At 44.3% G+C, this 18,618-nt stretch overlaps 1 protein-coding gene across 2 annotated transcripts in view; it reads right to left on the bottom strand.

Moving 5' to 3' along the window:
- The window catches only part of XPOT (exportin for tRNA), a 538,373-nt gene that overhangs the window by 148,624 nt on the left and 371,131 nt on the right, over positions 1–18,618 (bottom strand). For both annotated transcript variants that reach the window (XM_078676087.1, XM_078676095.1), the window contains exons 17-18: positions 15,116–15,354; positions 2,708–2,993 (exon numbers count right to left, since the gene is read on the bottom strand). In XM_078676087.1, coding sequence (XP_078532213.1) covers positions 2,708–2,993; positions 15,116–15,354 — 525 coding nt within the window. The remainder of the gene's footprint in view (positions 1–2,707; positions 2,994–15,115; positions 15,355–18,618) is intronic.

The following is an 18,618-nucleotide window of genomic DNA, read 5'->3' as shown; positions in this document are numbered from 1 at the left end:
AAAGCATAGACTCTGGAAATAATGTTTAGCTATGAGTATCATAAGCATCATACCCCGTGAGCATTGCCGATCCACGGCTTAATAATACCCACAACACAGTAAAAGGCAATTTAATAAAATGTATATATAATATAAATAATTTCGGGAATTGTGTATTGAACTTGTCTGAAATTAACGTATGAAATCGTAAAAGATATTTCATTCATTTTGCCGTTTTACGTGTTTTACGAAATGTAAAGAAAATAGTAATATACTATGTAAATAACTTTCTCACGGGGCTTAACGTGAGTCCTCTTTCTATACACATGCCAAATCGCGATGAAATGTTTTTAAACTTGCTTCCTTCCGTGTCGATGGTAGACACTGACGAAGGAAAACCGAAACGCGTTTGTCTGCTGAGTGTTTGATATTAAAACTAACTTGAACACTTCCCCTGCGAGTGCCGGATTTTCTTTCCTTTGGAATGAGAGATAATCGGAGCTGATTATATATATATATATATATATATATATATATATATATATATATATATATATATATATATATATATATATATATATATATATATATATATATATATATATATATATACCTATATATCCAAAAGATAATGAGGCTTTGTTTCACTGCACCACCCGCTTTGTGGCTTTCTTATTGTAATATTGTATTTCTTCTTTCTTGTATTTCTTATATATGTGTGTGTGTTGTAGTGTAGTTCCTATATTCCCAATAGGCTCTGCGCATTGGAATGATATAAACAGCAGTGTAGACGTAGGACTGAGGTCGATTAGGTCTCTACTGACTATATTAGACTTAATTAGTTTTGCCAGCTAGCTCAGAGGTCACTAGAAACTTTCTCGAATAAATAAACAAGGAGGAGTTTAACTTCCCTGGATAGACAAGAAGGGATTAGCTTCCGACAACCATAAAACATGACAACTTTGCTCCCTCAGAATAAGAGTGTATCTCTAGAGTCGTGTGAAAAAAATAGACAGCTATTTCACTCAGTCAATTGTTCATACTTAGTTTCACCAGAGTGCAGAGAATTGAGAGACGGGCGTTTTCAATAAAAGGTGTTATTTATTGAGCAGTCTTCTTTCTCATGCAAGAGAAATGAATTGCCACAATAGCAATACTTAACATAAAGTAAAGTGCATACAGTAAAAGGAGTATTATGAAATAATACTGTAAAAGCATTGATATGGTTTCTTAGCCATATGATACTTTAAAATGGATAAAATATATACATACATAAATACATTGACTAACGTACTCAACTGGTGCTTCTAATCTAAGCCTACCCCGGTGTACCTGACCTAAGCCTAATACGTGGGAAGGAGTAAGTAAGTAGCAGTTTAAGTAAAGTTGTGTTTTGCCAAGGAATCAGAATCAAGAATTCTCTTAAGGGTTTAGTCAGCTCCGTACCTGGGTAATAGAAAGCAGGAGGTCTGGTATCTCTCTCTCAGGACTCGATATCCCAGAAACCCGCAAGGGCGGCTGGAAACACCAGAGCTGGATTTTCTCGGCTGGAGAAAAAGACAGCGTCTTTCTCAGTGCGTCAAAAGGGATGGGCGGCGTCCGTGGGCTCTCGCATCAGCTGGGCTCTCGGGCAAGTAGATAGCCGCTCTGCTCCAAACCACCGTGTGTTTGCTTAAGGCAACGTTGGTATATTTATACCTGAAAGGTGCCGGGTTTGACGTAAGGTTGGACATAAGACGTCAATAAAGATGTCACTAAGAACTGGCCGTTCTTTCAGTGCTCGCAGGAGTTCTAGGACAAATCAAAACAAAAGCATGGGGAATTCCCAGGTTGCTGGAGGTTTGGTTTGTTTAAAGAACGCGTTGTACTTTCTAGGAATCTAGGGGAGTAGCCTTGCCGTATTTGGACTGCATGGGCTATTACTAAATATGGATATGATTCTTATGCCTTTATAAGGATATTATTTGTTATAGCCATATAAGGGCATAAATCGGGAATAACGAATTAGGGTCCTAGATAGAAACACAACAGTGTGTGTGTATATATATATATATATTTTTTTTTTTTTGTTTATATATGCATAAACACACACACACAAGTAGAGTGTTGGAAAGATGAGAAGTAGAGTATGGAGGATCAAGGACTGGTATGCGAGAGTGCAAACATTTGTACTGAGCATCCTACAGAATTAACCACCTCTAGCTCTGATCAACACTTATCAGTGGAGGAAAGAGGAGATCAGGTCTTGGTGAAGTGTTTTTCTAAGCTTTCAAGAAAATATTGTTTAATTATAGTTGGAGGTTTTGGGGAGGAAGTCCTGTAGGTCACTTGCAAACCCCAAAGTGTCCTGATTCATCAGGTTGTGTATTTAAAAGGAGGAATATTGAGCGAACCTTTACTGGATGATTGATTATGTTGATCGGAAGTCTAATTAACGAATGGATTAGGTACAAAACCTTCTCTCTCGAACCCAAGGAAATCAGTGATTGCTTGTCATTACAGATGCCCTCATGACAAAGCAAAATTGGGGTGGTAGAGGAGGGTCTTCACACTGAAGAATGTAATGAAGAGTGAAGATTGGTGCCAAATACAGCATCAGGTACAAAGCTATGAACACTGTACAAGGCATAAGAATATTTTAGCATCAAACATGCCCATCACACATGCAATATGTAAGAAGAGACAGTGAGAAGAGTATTTATTTTTTTAAAGAAAACTACGCTCATACCTTAAATTTTGCTGTGATCTGGTTTATCAGTGGAATGAACTCTTGAAGATCCTTTGCTTCACAATCTTTAAGCATGTGTTCTGATGCAGTAGGGATGAATGGAAGAACTTCTTCCTCCAAGCAGATAATCATGCGATGAAGGAAGGTTCTAACACCACCTCGAAGGACTTCCTTTTGTAAGGGGCAGCTGAGAACTGGCAGAAATGTCTGTAAGCAGTCAAGATACACCTCAGAACACCCACAATGTTTCACTGTTTGTTTATTGCTAAAAGCTTTGCTGGTTCGGCTGCATGAAAGAAAAACAAAATTAAACAAATATATTTTATCTTCTCCAAAACATATTCTCCCTACTGCATATTCATTCACAATTTTACTGTGTCACCCCTGCTTTAAAGCCATCCTAAAATATAAATAAGCGACATGACGATTCACAAAGAGCTCAAAAGGAGATTCATGGTGCTGTAACAAACAGGAAATGTGTGTTCCCTTAATGCAAGGCTCAACTAAGTGTTACCAGACACTCAGTCTGATAACACTAGGGAGAAGGAGACTCTAGTCACAGTAAAATCTAATAATTAACTTTAGAAAGCTGTGCAACTTACAAATGCAGTGCTTGGACTGTCCTCTCCATTCGATAGGTGTTCAAATGCATCCCACACACACAGACTTCCGTCTACCAAATATTTATCTTGGTCTATTTATCTTTATTAGCGTTTTAATGAGTACACATCTCAATCGATGGTGAATACCTGGACTGCCCATATAACCCAAAAAGTATCACAGAACATCTAGTAAACACCTTCTCAATGGAGCCGTTCTATGAGGATATGAACCAACAGAGCCAGGTACCATTGTCTCTGCCTTTGACCAGAGTCCAAACCTGAAATCTCAAATGCAAACTCATCTTCTTCCAAGGACCCAGTTTTACAACTGCTACATGCGGTCCACCTGCATTTAATTTTCCTTTAGATGAACACAATTCATCTCTTTTATCTTCTTAATTTCTGAGGCCAGTACAACAGTGTGTAACTGCTGCTTTAGCAGTGCCCTTCACCTTAATCAATTGTGTCTACACTATTAAAAGTGCCTCATTCAATTTCTTCAACTTTGTATCCATTTCTGGTTTGGTTTGCTCCATTTTCTTTTCTTACTATCTTCTGAAGTTTTGACATTTTCAATAATTGTTCCTTAAACACATAATATTACAGATCATTCATTTCGTGAAAGCATAACTGTGCAGTTTCTCGCTATGCAGCAAAGAAACATCCCAATTGGAAGACATGTCCTGGTTATTGACACTCCGGTGAGAGCAACATCAGAACCTGAAATAAAATACTGAGTGCACCTATGAAGTCTTTACCTCAAATGTTTTTCAGGAGCACAAATCTTTCGTTAAGGCACCGGTACCCTTTACATATGAGGTAGACAAAGTTGCAACAATGTTAAGCAATTCACATGCAATGTCTCTGAGCACAATCAACAGGCAACCATTATACAGGATTCACATATTATGACAATGTGTTATACCCCCTCATTCTCAAGAAGGCCATGTTAAAAATCGTCTCTATTTGCATCTCCAAAATTCCAAATGATTATGCATGAAATTATTCCCAGAAAATGTGACTATCCGCAGCTCTGGATGGTGTAAAGTTTACCAGAATCATTGGAGAATCATTAACAGAGGACTATTCACTGAACCCACTGCTTAGATCAGCGTATTGTAGTTAAAACCCCTATGTAGGATTTTAAAAGATGTTAATCTGAAGAAAGGCTGTGTAACAATCTCCTTGAGGTAAGAAAGGGCCTTGTCCCAGTCCAAATTGGACCGGATCTGTCCTCTATTTCTCCTTCGGACTCATTATTTGTCAAGCAAAACAAAACTATGTTACTGTTTAGCTTTAAAGTAGACCATTTGGCTAATTCTTCCATTAAAATACTAGCCTCTAGAGGGAGTGATCCTGTAAGCTCATCTAAACCATCCATTGAGCCTCTATAGCAGATCTGACTTTGAGGTACTTAACATACTCCTGTGTAACTCTAAATTCTATTGGTAGCTTGGGGGAAGGGATTTTATCCAGTGTCTCAAACTGAATACCCCAGCTTCGAAATACTAAGAAGTTCCAGACCCGCTAGTACCCAGCTTCATTAATTCTCTCAATAAGGTACATGCCCTATATAATGGGCTTCCCTCCTCACTTTACTATGCTTATCCAATGGGTTTCAATGCTGTGAACCAAGCAGTAACATTTTTATCATAGCCCTGGACACATTCCTGGGCGATTTCCATCTTGTACTAAAGTGAAGATACCTGTGCGTCCCCAAGTATATTCTGTCCAGCCTAATGACAAACACATCAAAAGGAGCGTAGACTGTTCAAGTAGGACAACACAATGCACGAAGGCTTCGATAGAGCAATACGAGGGCCCTTTAGGCTCCACAGGAACGTGCACATCATGTCAGTGGCCTGAAAGAAAAATACGTCTCAGGCCAAGAATGAAGTATTTTGTAGAAAATTATCGTTTTGCCAATATATATATATATATATATATATATCTTGGCAAAAAGATCATTTTCTATAGGTTTGCCCTGCCCAACAGAGAGAATGATAAAGAAGCCAATTGTACTGCATCATTTTTCAAGTCCCTAAGCAGAACCGTGAGGTTATGCCTGTAAAAGGTGTTTTGATCCCTGGAGATTGCTATCCACAGGTAAGGGAATCCATCCTCATAAATCTTAATAGGTTCATGAAAGCAGGCCTTAAATTGTATGAGAAAAAGGGAGGCGTTCCTGATTAAACTTGAAACTAGAGTAAGCACCAACCTCTCCAAACAACATCAGCATCTTAGGAATGGAGGCGCTAACATGCACAATGAATAAAAGGATATTATCTGCATACAGAGCCACTCTGTCTTCTGTATCATCTTACTAATGAAAGCCGTTTATAGTTGCACTCCTTCCAGAACCAACAAGCCATAGAGTCAAAGTCAAATAAAACAAAAGTGGTGACAATGAACAACCCTCGCCAACTTAAGCTTCCAAACAAGAAACCACTTATCTTGAACATAGAATTAGAGTTTGTTTATAGCAATTGTATCAAAAGCAAAATGTTCATCTTCTGTGGGAGAAAAAGCCATAAGGATATAGCTATGGGGGAGTTTGGAGGGAGGAGTTGGTTGCTTAGAAGATCTTTCCCCTGATGGCCTCCCCACCCAGAAAAAACGTCTGCAACAATCCTACACCCTTATACCTCTTAAAGCCAAGGCATTTCTCCAACTGTAGCACCTGTGCCTTCATTATGGAATGTACCTCTGTTGTAACGGTGGAGAAAATCTGGCAGAGTTGCAAAATCTCTTGTACAGGATCTGTATATGCACCAGCAAGCAAACTAACTGCAAGTCTACCACTTGGTGCAGACCCACTTCCCTGTGGGACAATTGAATCTCCTTGTCCTCTCCCTTGCCTTGAGCACAACCTCCATAGGCCACACTGCAGTGCCAACAAGGCCGGTCTCTACCAGACCCTCTCCATTGGTAGCTGCCTCAATGTTCAGTGAAACTGTGAAACAGTGTTGTGCTGAGTTCACAACACTGCAGGTTGCTATGGATGGCACATCAGCATGGGAGACTCTCATCCGGGTGTACTCAAAATACATCCATTCCCATTGTTTTTGCTGCACAATTGTCTCTGATCACCACTAGTTTCCTATCAAATTAATATCGTTGTTTCATAACAGATTTACAACCTTTAATATACCAAAGGATCACCCTCTTTGCGGTTAATGGTGGCATTTTCTTCCACTATCTAATCAACACATTTTAGTCAAGCCTTTTCCGTCCTAGTCCTCCTAAGTGACATTTTCTCCAACTTACTGCCACCTGCTCGTCCTAAACTCTCAAGGGTTTCCACCTGTACATTCTATTGTGGATGTACCAGGCAAGGAGATGAGTATATCCAGCTTGTTTGAGCCAGCTAAAAACTAGAGGGCAGACGTACTAGAAGAAGAAAACAAGTTACTTACCTGTAACTTTGGTTCCCCGGTATTGGTAACTTTCATAGATTCCCATGCTTTGTATCATTCCCCGTCGTCGGAATGGGAGCCTCGGTAGTATAAAAACCATAGAAACAAAAGAGAAAAATAGGCCTAGGCCTCATCTAATTTTGTATTCTATCACCCTCTTTTTGTAAAATAGACCAAACTTTTGCCAGGACCAATCAGAGCAGCCTCACCCCATAGAACCTTCCTGAGAGAGCTCAGAGCCTCAGATTTTCGTAGCCGTTGTGCCAACCGCCACCATCTCTGTCAAAAGACTGAGCTTTCCCAGGGGAGGAGGGTGGGCGCATGGGAATCTGTGAAAGTTACCAATACTGGGGAACCAAAGTTACAGGTAAGTAACTTGTTTTCTTGCCCCAGTATTGGAACTTTCATAGATTCCCATGCTTTGTATCAGAGTAGCTAGCAGTAAATCACCAAGAACACATTTTGTAGATACATGGCATCACATAACCATATCAGCAATACATATAGCATAGCAAAACAATAAACAAAATGTGCTCACCAGGATGGAGGGATCGTAGGGAAGGCTCACCTCTCAATGAAAAAGATTCCGCAGGACTGCCTGACCAACAGCCGCGTTGTCTCGTCCTGCAGACTCCAGGCAGTAGTGCTTCGTGAAGGTATGAGTACTGCTCCACGTTGCTGCCCTGCATATGTTCTTAATGGCGACTCCAGAGAAGAGAGCCACCGACGATGCCACAGACCTTGTGGAATGAGCACGGACTTTTCTGTCCAATGGCTTGCCCGCCTCCTGATGGCAGAATTGAATCGCACTGGAGATCCAGCGGGAAATGCCACTCTTTGTCAAAGGAAACCCCTTCCGTGGGGCGCTGTAGGACACAAACAACTGGGATGATTTCCGAAAGGGACGTGTGCGCTCTAAGTAGAATTTCAAGCATCTCTGAACGTCCAAAGAATGTAATGTGCGTTCCGCAGCCATAGAAGGGCGCGGAAAGAAAGACTTCAAAATTAAAGGTTCATTCAAGTGGAACTCAGACGGCACCTTAGGAATAAACTTCGGATTGGTGCGAAGAATAAGAACATCCTTTTTGAATTGCAGGAATGGATGCACTATGGAGAGGGCTTGAAGCTCACTAACTCTTCTTGCTGATGTTAGAGCTAAGAGGAGCGCAAGTTTCCAAGACAGGAACTTCAAGTCCGTCTTGTGCACAGGCTCAAATGGAGGTTTCATGAGTTGAGCCAGGACAAGATTGAGCTGCCAAACTGGTGGAGGAGGACGAACTGGAGGATACATCCGGAACAAGCCCTTTAAGAATTGTTTAACAATTCTAGAGGACCATAAGGAAGGACCTGAAGAACTGCGCCGAAACCTTGATATGGCTGCAAGATGTACCTTCACAGACGAACGCGCCAAGCCAGATTTAGCCAAAGATAGTATATATGGCAACAGTTGATGAGGTAGAGATTTGTAAGGATGGAGACTTTGTTGTTGACACCATAGGCAGAACCTCTTCCCCTTTGCTTTTTAAGTTTTATTGGTGCTCGGTGCTCGAGCCTGTGACAAAACTTCTCTACATTCCTGGGAGAGTTTTAGATGACGGAACTCTCTGTGTTCAGGAGCCACGCTGTCAAGTGTAGCGATTTCGGATCCGGATGGTAAACCTGCCCCTGACTCCTGGACAACAGGGACGGAATGGGTTGTAAGCGAATTGGAGGAGCTTGGGAGAGCCTCAGAAGTTCTGTGTACCAGAATTGTCTGGGCCATGCTGGAGCAATGAGAATCATTTTGCAGGGCTCTGCCTTCATTTTCCTGAGAACTCGAGGAATGAGGGGAATTGGAGGAAAAGCGTAAAAGAATGCGCTGTACCAGGCCATCGAAAGAGCCTTCCCCAGGGATCCCTGATGGTGAACTTTGCTTGCGTAAAACCGGCATTTGGCGTTCACCGGAGAAGCAAACAGGTCGATGGATGGCGTCCCCCAAACCGAGAACACCTTCTCCAGAATGGACTGATTCAATTCCCACTCGTGAGTCACTCCTGTCTGTCGACTCAGGGCATCCGCCTTGACATTGAGCGAGCCTGCCAGGTGTTCGGCTCTCAGAGTGATGCTGTGCAGAATCGCATAATCCCAGATCCGTTGAGCCTCTGTGGACAGAGTTTGCGACCTCGTACCCCCTTGCTTGTTGACGTAGTGCATGGCCGTCGTATTGTCCGTCCGGACCAGCACTGTATGGTTGCGAACTCTGGGGAGGAAAGCCTGCAACGCCAACCGAATGGCCGTCAGCTCCAGAAAATTGATATGGCACTGGCGCTGTTCTGGACTCCAGTGTCCACTGACTTGAAGCTCTCGGAGCACCGCTCCCCAGCCTTCCAAAGAGGCATCCGTGGTCATGATCAGGGGGGGAAGGTGAAATCCTGAATGTCAGACCTTGCGCGATATTCTCCTGAAGTAGCCACCATCCGCCCGCCTTTCTCATTGCAGATGTCACCAATACCTTGTCGTTGAATGACCCCTCTGCCTGGCGCCACTGTTTGTCTAGTTCTTCCTGCAGAGGACGCATTCGCAGCCTGCAATGTGGTATCAATGGTATGCAGGATGACATCGACCCAAGAAGGGACTTGTATTGACGGACAGAAAGGCATTTCTTGTGGAACAGTTGTCGAGCTGATACCATCAACTTCTGTTGTCGCTCTTCCGAAGGACGAGCTGTACATTGTGTGGTGTCCAAAATGGCCCCCAGGAATCTTGCGGATCTGGAGGGTAGCAGAACTGACTTGTGTTCGTTCAGCTGAAGGCCCAGGTGACGGAACAATTGGATGCAAGTTGAAACGGCTTGAGAAGTTTCCTTGAAAGATGGAGCCTTGACGAGCCAGTCGTCCAATTAAGGGAAAACTTCTAGGGATCGTTTTCGATGAAAAGCCGCTACTGGTGCTAACACTTTGGTGAACACCCTTGGTGCCGACCGAAGGCCAAATGGAAGCACCTTGAATTGGAAATGGCTCTTGCCCACTGTGAAGCGCAGATATTGTCTGTGAGCTGGGTGTATAGGAATATGGAAATACGCATCTTCTAAATCCAGAGACGCCAAATAGTCGCCTGGATTCAAGAGAGGAAGAATTTCCTGGAGAGTGACCATCCTGAAGGAGAGCTTGATGATATAAGTGTTGAGCTCCCGGAGGTCTAAAATGGGGCGCCAAGTCTCTGCCATCTTCCGCACGAGGAAGAACCTGGAATAAAAATCTCTGCCCCTCTGAGAGAGAGGTACCGATTCTATCGCTCCTTTGAGGAAAAATTGATGGGCTTCGAGATGGAGTAGTCCCAGATGTCATGTGCGGATGGTGCCCGGAGCTCTTGTTGGAGGAAGATCTTGGAATTCCAACGTATGGCCACTCTCTACAATATTCAGGACCCACTGGTCCGATGTTTTAGATTTCCAGCTGTTCAGACAAAAGGATATCCTGCCCCCCACTGATGTGACTGGGAGGGGAGGAACAGTAGGTAGAGCCAGGAGGCCGCTATTGCCGCTTGGCGTTGTCACGTCCTTGGCGGTTCTGACGGCCCCGCGGAGGTTGGCGAGAGTAAGACGCCGATTGTCCCTGCCGTTGATTTGAGTACTGGGTCTTATAAGACTGCGAAGGTTGGGAGGAATATCTCTGTTGGGCGTTTCCTCTATACGAAGAGAATCCTCTGCCACGAGCGCCTTTAAAGGGGACCTTACGGTAGTTGAGTGATCCCAAGGACTTCGCCGTGTCCGTATCCTTTTTTATATTTTGCAGGACATCATCCACATGCTTACCAAAAAGCATTTCCCCATCGAATGGGAGATCCAGGATTTTATTTTGGACCTCCTGCCGAAACCAGGCGGCTCTTAACCAGCCCTGGCGACGTAGCACTGCTGACCCTGCTAAGGCTCGAAACGCCGTGGAAGCAATGTCTATAGCACAGTCGATAACTTCTGCGGAAGACTTCTCTCCCTCCATCAGCACTCTCTTGGCCTCATCCATTGTGGAGTCTGGTAGTTGTTCCACGAAGGGTTCCATGTCGCACCACATCTGGCGGTCATATCTGCCTAGAATGGCGAGAGCATTTGCCGCTCTAACAAGCAAGCTGGCCATGGATGAAAATCTCTTCCCGACGTTATCCAGACATCTACCGTCCTTGTCCGGAGGAGTCGTCAAAGGTGTGGACGGGTTCTTGGACTTGCTTTGGGCGGCCTGTGAGATCACCGAATCAGGCTTCGGCTGGCCAAGAAGACAAGCTGGACTGCCTTCTGGAGCCTTATACTTCTTTTCCAGCCTGGGGAGAACCGGAATAACCGTGGCCGGATTTAGCATAATTTTCATACCTTCCTCCCACACATGCTCAATGATGGGAATGGACTTGACAGATCTCCTGTATTGTTCCTTGAAGTCATAAAGGAAACATTCAGATTCTTCCCTGGTAATCGGCAGTCCAAACCTCTTCGCTGCCCTTTCCATCAGGTTATGAAAACCGCCTATATCAACAGGAGGGGAGATAGAAGTATCACGACCAGTAGCGTCCGGATCCTGTAGCCCACTGTCACCTTGATCCAAGTCTGGGTCTTGCAATGGATCAATCAAGGGATCCACCTGTGCAGCCTCCTCATCCGAAGAGGTATCCTGCTGAATAGCTTGAGCCGGTTCGTGATCCAGTGTCCGGGCACGGATCATAGGTATCACTGGTGGTGGTGAGAGGGGCACCACTGGTAACGGAGGTAGACCAACTGGCTGCACTTGCGACTGCACCTGAGGTGGAGGTTGCGCAGACTGCACTGAAGGTTCCGAAGGAAACCTGTTCCGATAGTCCTGCAGCATCATTTGTAGATCAGATATGAGAGAGGAGGGCATGGCCACCATGTCCTGTCCCAAACCAGGAGGGCGTCGCTCTTCCGGAACATAATGAGGCAACTGTTGGCCACCTGTATGTTCGTAATACTCCCCCGTGTCCGTCTCCTGCAACTTTACATTTAGGTCTGAGGGACTATAGGCATCACCATAATTGCCACTCTCATACTCATCCTCCTCAGACTCATCATCTAGAAGCATTATTGGTGGATGTGAAGAAACTCGTCGCGGAGACGTCATCTCCGGCGTAATTTTCATCTTCTGTAGTGGAAAATGCATTTTTTGACCCGTCGACGTAGTCGACGGCGCAGCAGTCGTCGACGGTTTTGCCGATGGAGTCGTCGTCGACACAATTCTTACCGTCGACGGAATAATCGTCGACGTCTTCGTAGACGAACTCGTCGTCATCATCATCAGCGTCGACGTTGTCGTCGTCTTCGACGTAGTTTTCGTCGTCGTCGAGGCCGTCGACACCACTTTGCTCGTCGTCGTCGACGTGGAAGATGTCAGCGTCGACGAACCCGGAATCTTGAATGACGACGAAGTCGTCGACGTGGAGATCGCTGCCGCGGACGAGCCCGTCGACTGAGCCAAGGAAACAGCGGGAAGTTTCACAGATGCAATCGTCGTCGACGTACCTGGTGTTTTCGTCGTCGACGGACGCTGTTTTTTCTCCGGCCCGGATCCTGGAGTGACAGAAGAGCATTTGTCACTGGACTTCTCCTTTTTGGACGGAGGAGAAGAGATAGCAACCTCCTTTTTGTCCTTTAAGGCTGTAACCACTCCAGCAGCCTGTCCCTGCCTCTCCTTTTCACTTCCGTGAGGAGATTGAAGGGGACCAGCCCTCTCAGACCTTTCAGAGATCTCATGAGGGGCCTTAAGAGGGGCCTCAGATGTAGAAGAACCCGGGGGAGACCTACCCCTTTTCCTGGACCTGTGAGAGGATGCAAAAGATATGGAATCCTCCTCATCCGTTGAGAGCACCTCCTTCCGAGTCTTCATCTTTTGAAGCCAGGTCAAAAGCCGACCTTCTCTGTCACGAAGAGTCTTGGTAGAGAAGGTTCTACAAATCTTGCAGTCTGTGGCCTTGTGGTCAGGGTATAAGACTGGTCCTCAACCTGCCAAAACACTGCCACATCTCCCAGCACCTGCGCACACTCCACTGGCTCCCCGTCGAGGCGAGAATCACCTTTAAGATGCTCACCCACGCACACAAGGCCCTCCACGGCACCGGACCAGCATACCTGAACAGCCGACTCAAATTCCACGCACCCCAAAGGACCCTACGATCAGCCCAGCTTTCCTACGCTGTGGTCCCCCGCACCAGAAAGACCAGATCGGGAGGCCGCTCCTTCTCCTTCCTCGCGGCCAAAGCATGGAACGCCCTTCCGCTCCACCTCAGACAGACAACATCGCTCCCCATCTTCGCAAGAAACCTCAAAACCTGGCTCTTCGACAGACCCCCTCCTTGATGGAATGGAACCTGCACCCCCTCAACCCCCCCCCACCCCTAGCGCCTTGAGACCCTTACGGGTGAGTAGTCGCGCTTTAACGAACTCCTGATTGATTGATTGATTGATTAAGCAATAAATACAGTTTTCATGCTTATCTTCCACAAAAAGTCGTTTTTTCCCACAAGAGGCACAGGACCTGAATAAGGCCTTCTTTTCCTTGTCAGACATGTCGAATTTAGCAGAAAACTTGAAGAAATAACCAGAAAAATTGAGAAAAACTGAGGAGAGCTCAGTGGAGACTCCCTAGCACAACGTGCGGTAGAAAAATCTGAGGCTCTGAGCTCTCTCAGGAAGGTTCTATGGGGTGAGGCTGCTCTGATTGGTCCTGGCAAAAGTTTGATCTCTTTTACAAAAAGAGGGTGATAGGATACAAAATGAGATGAGGCCTAGGCCTATTTTTCTCTTTTGTTTCTATGGTTTTTATACTACCGAGGCTCCCATTCCGACGACGGGGAATGATACAAAGCATGGGAATCTATGAAAGTTCCAATACTGGGGCAACAAGAGGTTAGGTCGTTGGAAGCCTGGAAGGCCATGGCAGCTAAGGAGACAGCCTATATAGCCTTGCCTAAACAGTAGATAATGGGAGACAGGTGTGTTACATGTAGACTGCAGGTCTTGTTGATGGACTATGAACTGCGAGAGATTTACGCTGCAGAAAAAAGCAACCAAAAAACATGGAAAGTCACAGGAGGGCAATGCAGTCTTGCCCCTTTCCATATTTTTGCACATTCTTTTCACTTTATATGTGCAGGAGCTGGCTGATGTCATCCAAAAGCATTGCACATAATTCGACTAATATATGATTTGACACCCAGCTTGTTGGTATCTTCAAACACAGTTCCTGAGTCAGCAGTCCACGACCAACTGTTGACAAAGCACACCAGCTGTAAATATGTTTACTATATTAAAGGGCACTTTGACAATGGAGTACTCTTAATGACTACACATCAACAGAAATGAGTGCAAGCCTTTGTGTTCACATGAATAATCTAGGGGAAATAATGCTGGATGCAAACATTCCCTTCTCACTGTAAAGTAATTTCTAACTTAAGGCAAACAATGCAGTTCAGATGATAAGATTATTCTCTCGATTAGAACCTAAAACGCCCATGTTTTGCCATCTTCACTTCATGCCTGTGCCATCTTTGCTGCTAGCTTGTAACCATCATTATCCAGTTCAAGCTTCAATTAACGAGATTAACCCCTTCTATGCTCATGACAAGGTCAGCTCGTCATGAGCGTTACCTGCGCTACGCGGATGACGAGCTGACCTTGTCACGTAACGCGGGATTTTTAAAATCGCAGCGCGCAGCGGGAAAACCGCTAGCGCGCATGCGGTTAAAGGATCAAGGCTGCATACCCATTTAGTTCAGCAGATATTTGAGCACTAGAGTCTTATATGATCAGATGAGGTCATTCTGCCTGAGTAGGACAGTACATCTGACACTGCCAGGATGGGCCCTCCGTTGCAGCTGTGGCGGTTTGGACGCCTCTCCACATAATCTTACATGCTTACTCTACGCTTATTGGCTAATACATGATCTATTTTCCACCGCCTTTTATTCTCCGCAGTAAATTAATTGGTTTAATTTTACTGTATTTCAATATGTACCAATTTGATTTGTTCTGTATAGCTTTACCCCAGAGAAAGTCTTGTTTTAAATCGAAAAAAAAGATAACAATGGTTTGATAAGTGTGCCACTATAGAGACCACCGAATGGGCTTCTGTTAGGATGCGGACAGCTGTATTAAGCAAATAATGCTCGTAACCTAGACATAAGAGCAATCTAGAAAGGGTCTAACAGCATGGATCTAGCATATGTGGAAGAGACTTGGCTCAGTCTCCATCAGGAGACAGTCTAAACATTCCTTTAATACTAATTGTCTTTAGCCCCAAAGGACACCAGAGTGTTAAGAGGAGTGCATTTCAAATGGGAAAAAAGGAATGGAAAATTATGAAAAAATAAAATTACAAACAAATAACTGAATAATTATATGTGGTCCAACCCACCTGGCAAAGCCAACAGCATGGTTAAGGCAGTCTGCCAGTACCACTTGTCGCTCCTCATTTTTCTCGGTCATCAGCTTTCCTAATACAATCTTAAACTTTTCCAGCAAAGGATTTAACAACTTTCTCATCAGAAGCCACTTCTGTTCTCCTGGGATGTCGCTGTTAACAATCAACACTCCAGCTGCCTCATAAATAAAGAGCTGATCATCACTAGTTAGCAAGCCATGAAAACCATTCTCCTGAAACAAAAATAATAATGTGCTTATAACCCTACATGAAACAACAATTTAACACAAATTATAAACATGTCAGGAAAAACAGGAGCAACCCAGAAAAACAATTATTCCTTCAAACTCGTTAATGAAAAAATTAAAGCTTCCACTAACTTATGACACACTTAATAATACACGCATATGAAACAGTCTTTTCAGGAGAACAATATTGTGAAATCTTGACTCCATATTCATCCCAAGCTCTTGTTAAAAAAACTTTCATTACTTGTTTTTCTATTTGAACAAACCTTGCTAAAGGAGACATGCACGGTGAAGCTGCGGTGCTAAAGTGCAAAATATGCATGCAAAAAGTAAGTGATATCACATCTGAATACATTTATTTTAAAAAATAACGTTTTGGCTGCCTTTTTTATATCGACAAAGGGATACTACTGAGTCACAATTCTTTATTTTCAGGCAGCAAATAGAAAGCACGAGTACTGATGAGATTCACCAATCCGAGGAGAAAAAAGGCAGACTTTCTAAAGTGGGATGGCCAATTATGAAACAAGGGATGCACGGCTGGGGAGGGGTGTCCAACTCCTAGAACTATGAAAGGCAGAACAGGAGATCCCTTTATTGAGGGGATACAGAGGGCAGGATCCTGACGGTAGGTTTCTCTTTTCTGTTCCTAAGCAAGTTTTGGAAAGGGTGAATAGAAGAGGGAAAGAAAAGGCTCAGACAATAGCTGTCAGAGGGGAGGAAACACTGGAGGCTGGATCCTGAAGGAAACTTTCTGTCTCTCTTCTGTATGCAGGATTCTGAAGTCAACTGGGCCATTATGGAAGAACAGAAGCATGTTGCTTACCATCTCAGCATCTCTTCCAAGCATACAATATTGCAGATTCGCATGCTTGTCATGCTCCTGCCATCTAGTGTTGGTCTCCGACCTGTGCAAATTGTTTTTCTTCACAAAGTATTTTGTGTCATGGAAGGCACTGTGACTCCACCCTTAGTGCTCATGCACATTGCAAGCTGACTTCATGTTATATTGTTTTTGAGACAGCAGGTGGGATGAATATGGAGGGGTCAGTGAAGGCAGTTGGGGGCGCACATGGCTTGTGAAACGACAATTAATTAGCAAAGAAGAGACCTGCAAATAAAGTCACGCTCCCAGATGAGGGTGGGCTCGTGTGAATTCACAGCACTACACGCTTGATAAGATGCTTACAGGGTAGGTAGAATTTTCCTTTGTAATATGTGTTGCTGATACACATACTCTCCATGAACTGCAACGTAGTATCCCCCTACAAGTGGCGGCTAGCAAGAAGATGATGCAGACGTCTTTAATAAGGTCTTTAAGACGGTCTTAGCCAACCTTTGCTTGCTGTTTGGCTAAGATATCCACACAATAGTGATGATGAAAGTGTGAGGGGTTGCCCAAGTAGCTGCTTTACATATACATATTACATATATCAGCTATCAGGATGTTGTCAAGAAGGCCACGTTTGTTGCTTTTTTACATGTAGAATGTGTCCTGGAGATAACATGTAATGATCTTTTGGCTTTGTGACATTAAGTTTGGATGCATTTGACTATCCATCTGGCAAAACCAGTCTTAGAAATAGGTTGGTCCTTATGGGATTTGGGCAAAAGCTACATACAGACAGATGGTCGACTTTGTGAAAGGGCTGCATTCTGTCAATTTACATTAGAGGTGAGAAAAGCAATTTCAAAGAAAAGAAATGGAGAGGGCTAGAGTGTAAGGGCTCAAAGGGGGAACCCATGAGCTTGGTAAGGACCACACAGATTCCACACTGGAGCAGGGGGAACTCTGGAGTCCTCTGAGACACTTCATAAACATTTTAATTACAGACATGCGAAAAAGAGAGAATGTTCCCAGTTTTTGCATGTAAGCAGCTGTGGCTGCCAAAATGCAGCCGTGGGGAGGTGTATGCGAGGCCTGATTTCTGTAGATGGGGCAGATAAGAGATGATGTCCTGGATCATGGGCTTAAGAGAATGCGCAAATGGTGCGCTGCCTCTGCGTCATGTTAGTGTTTGTGCAGGCCATATTCACGGTCACTCCTCTTCCGCTTTCTGGTCAGACTCTGAGGAGAAAACTCCCTCTGGCTAGGCAATGATTGCAGGGGCGGAACGCCCAAAGCAGTGGCGTCTTCACCCACTTCGATATCAAGCAGGGCTTGTTATCTGGAGATGTCTGGGATGATGTTGGGGACTGCCGCAGCATCTTTTGATGTGACCAACGCCACTCGAATGGAAGGGGAGGCAGGCCTCACATGCAGTGTTGTGGTCGGGGGAGAGGCATAGATTACAAACCTGGTGTTGCTCAGACCAGTACTATGCATTGTACTGAGGACAGTTCTGGAAAGACGTCCGTTCACTACAATGGAGTCATTGAAAATTAGGGGCACGTGACTACGGAATGGGCAAGCGGCCATAGGGGTGGGAGTCAATCAACTAAGGTCAGTCTCTGAAGGATGTCACTAACACCGCAGGCGCCGCAAGCGGTTTCGACTATCGGTATCAAATTTTACCATGTGGGCCAGAAGAAACAAGATGGACACAACGAATTACAGAGCCCAATCAATACATATTTGACTCAAATGGCGTAAAAAACACCTTGAGTCGGTGTCCATGTGCATTGCCAGCTAAGGGTGGAGTCACAGGGCATCCTGTGAAAGAAAAGACTTTCTTTGAAGAAAAACAACTTGCAAACAACTGAGCCCAACACTTTGGCCATCAGTATGCAGAGCATGTGTATCTACAGCAACACAGGCTACGACTAGAACTAAGATGAAGAACTGGACTGAGACTAAAAATGTGACTAAGACTGAGAACCTGCACTCTTAATGTTGACTAGTGAAATAAAAAGTAACTTGTTGGGTATGAAGGAAAATATCCCTAATATGACAAAATAAGCTGTTTGGAACCGAAATAAACAATGGTTAACTCCAAATGTTTAACGGTTCCCTTCTTTCCCCAAAACAGGTACCAGTCAGCCAATTATACAATCCCATAACTCAAGACCAGAACAGGATCTCAGTCTCAGAACTACCCAGGCACTCCAGTAACGAGCAGAGTATTGTAAAGGTAAACTGTTGGGAACCCAATTGACATTAACCTTTGTTTTTTTCACAGGAAGATGTACAACTTGTTTCTCCTTTCTTATTTCAACCTCGTATTTTAATTTGGTATTTGGTCCTGATCATCTTCCCTCGGCTCAAACAATCATCCCTATGTTTACAATCCAGTGAGGGTTGGAGGGGCT

The sequence above is a fragment of the Lissotriton helveticus genome, chromosome 1_1 (genome assembly GCF_964261635.1).
Source record: "Lissotriton helveticus chromosome 1_1, aLisHel1.1, whole genome shotgun sequence".
Lineage (NCBI taxonomy): Eukaryota > Metazoa > Chordata > Amphibia > Caudata > Salamandridae > Lissotriton > Lissotriton helveticus.
This window is presented reverse-complemented; position numbering and strand designations above follow the sequence as displayed.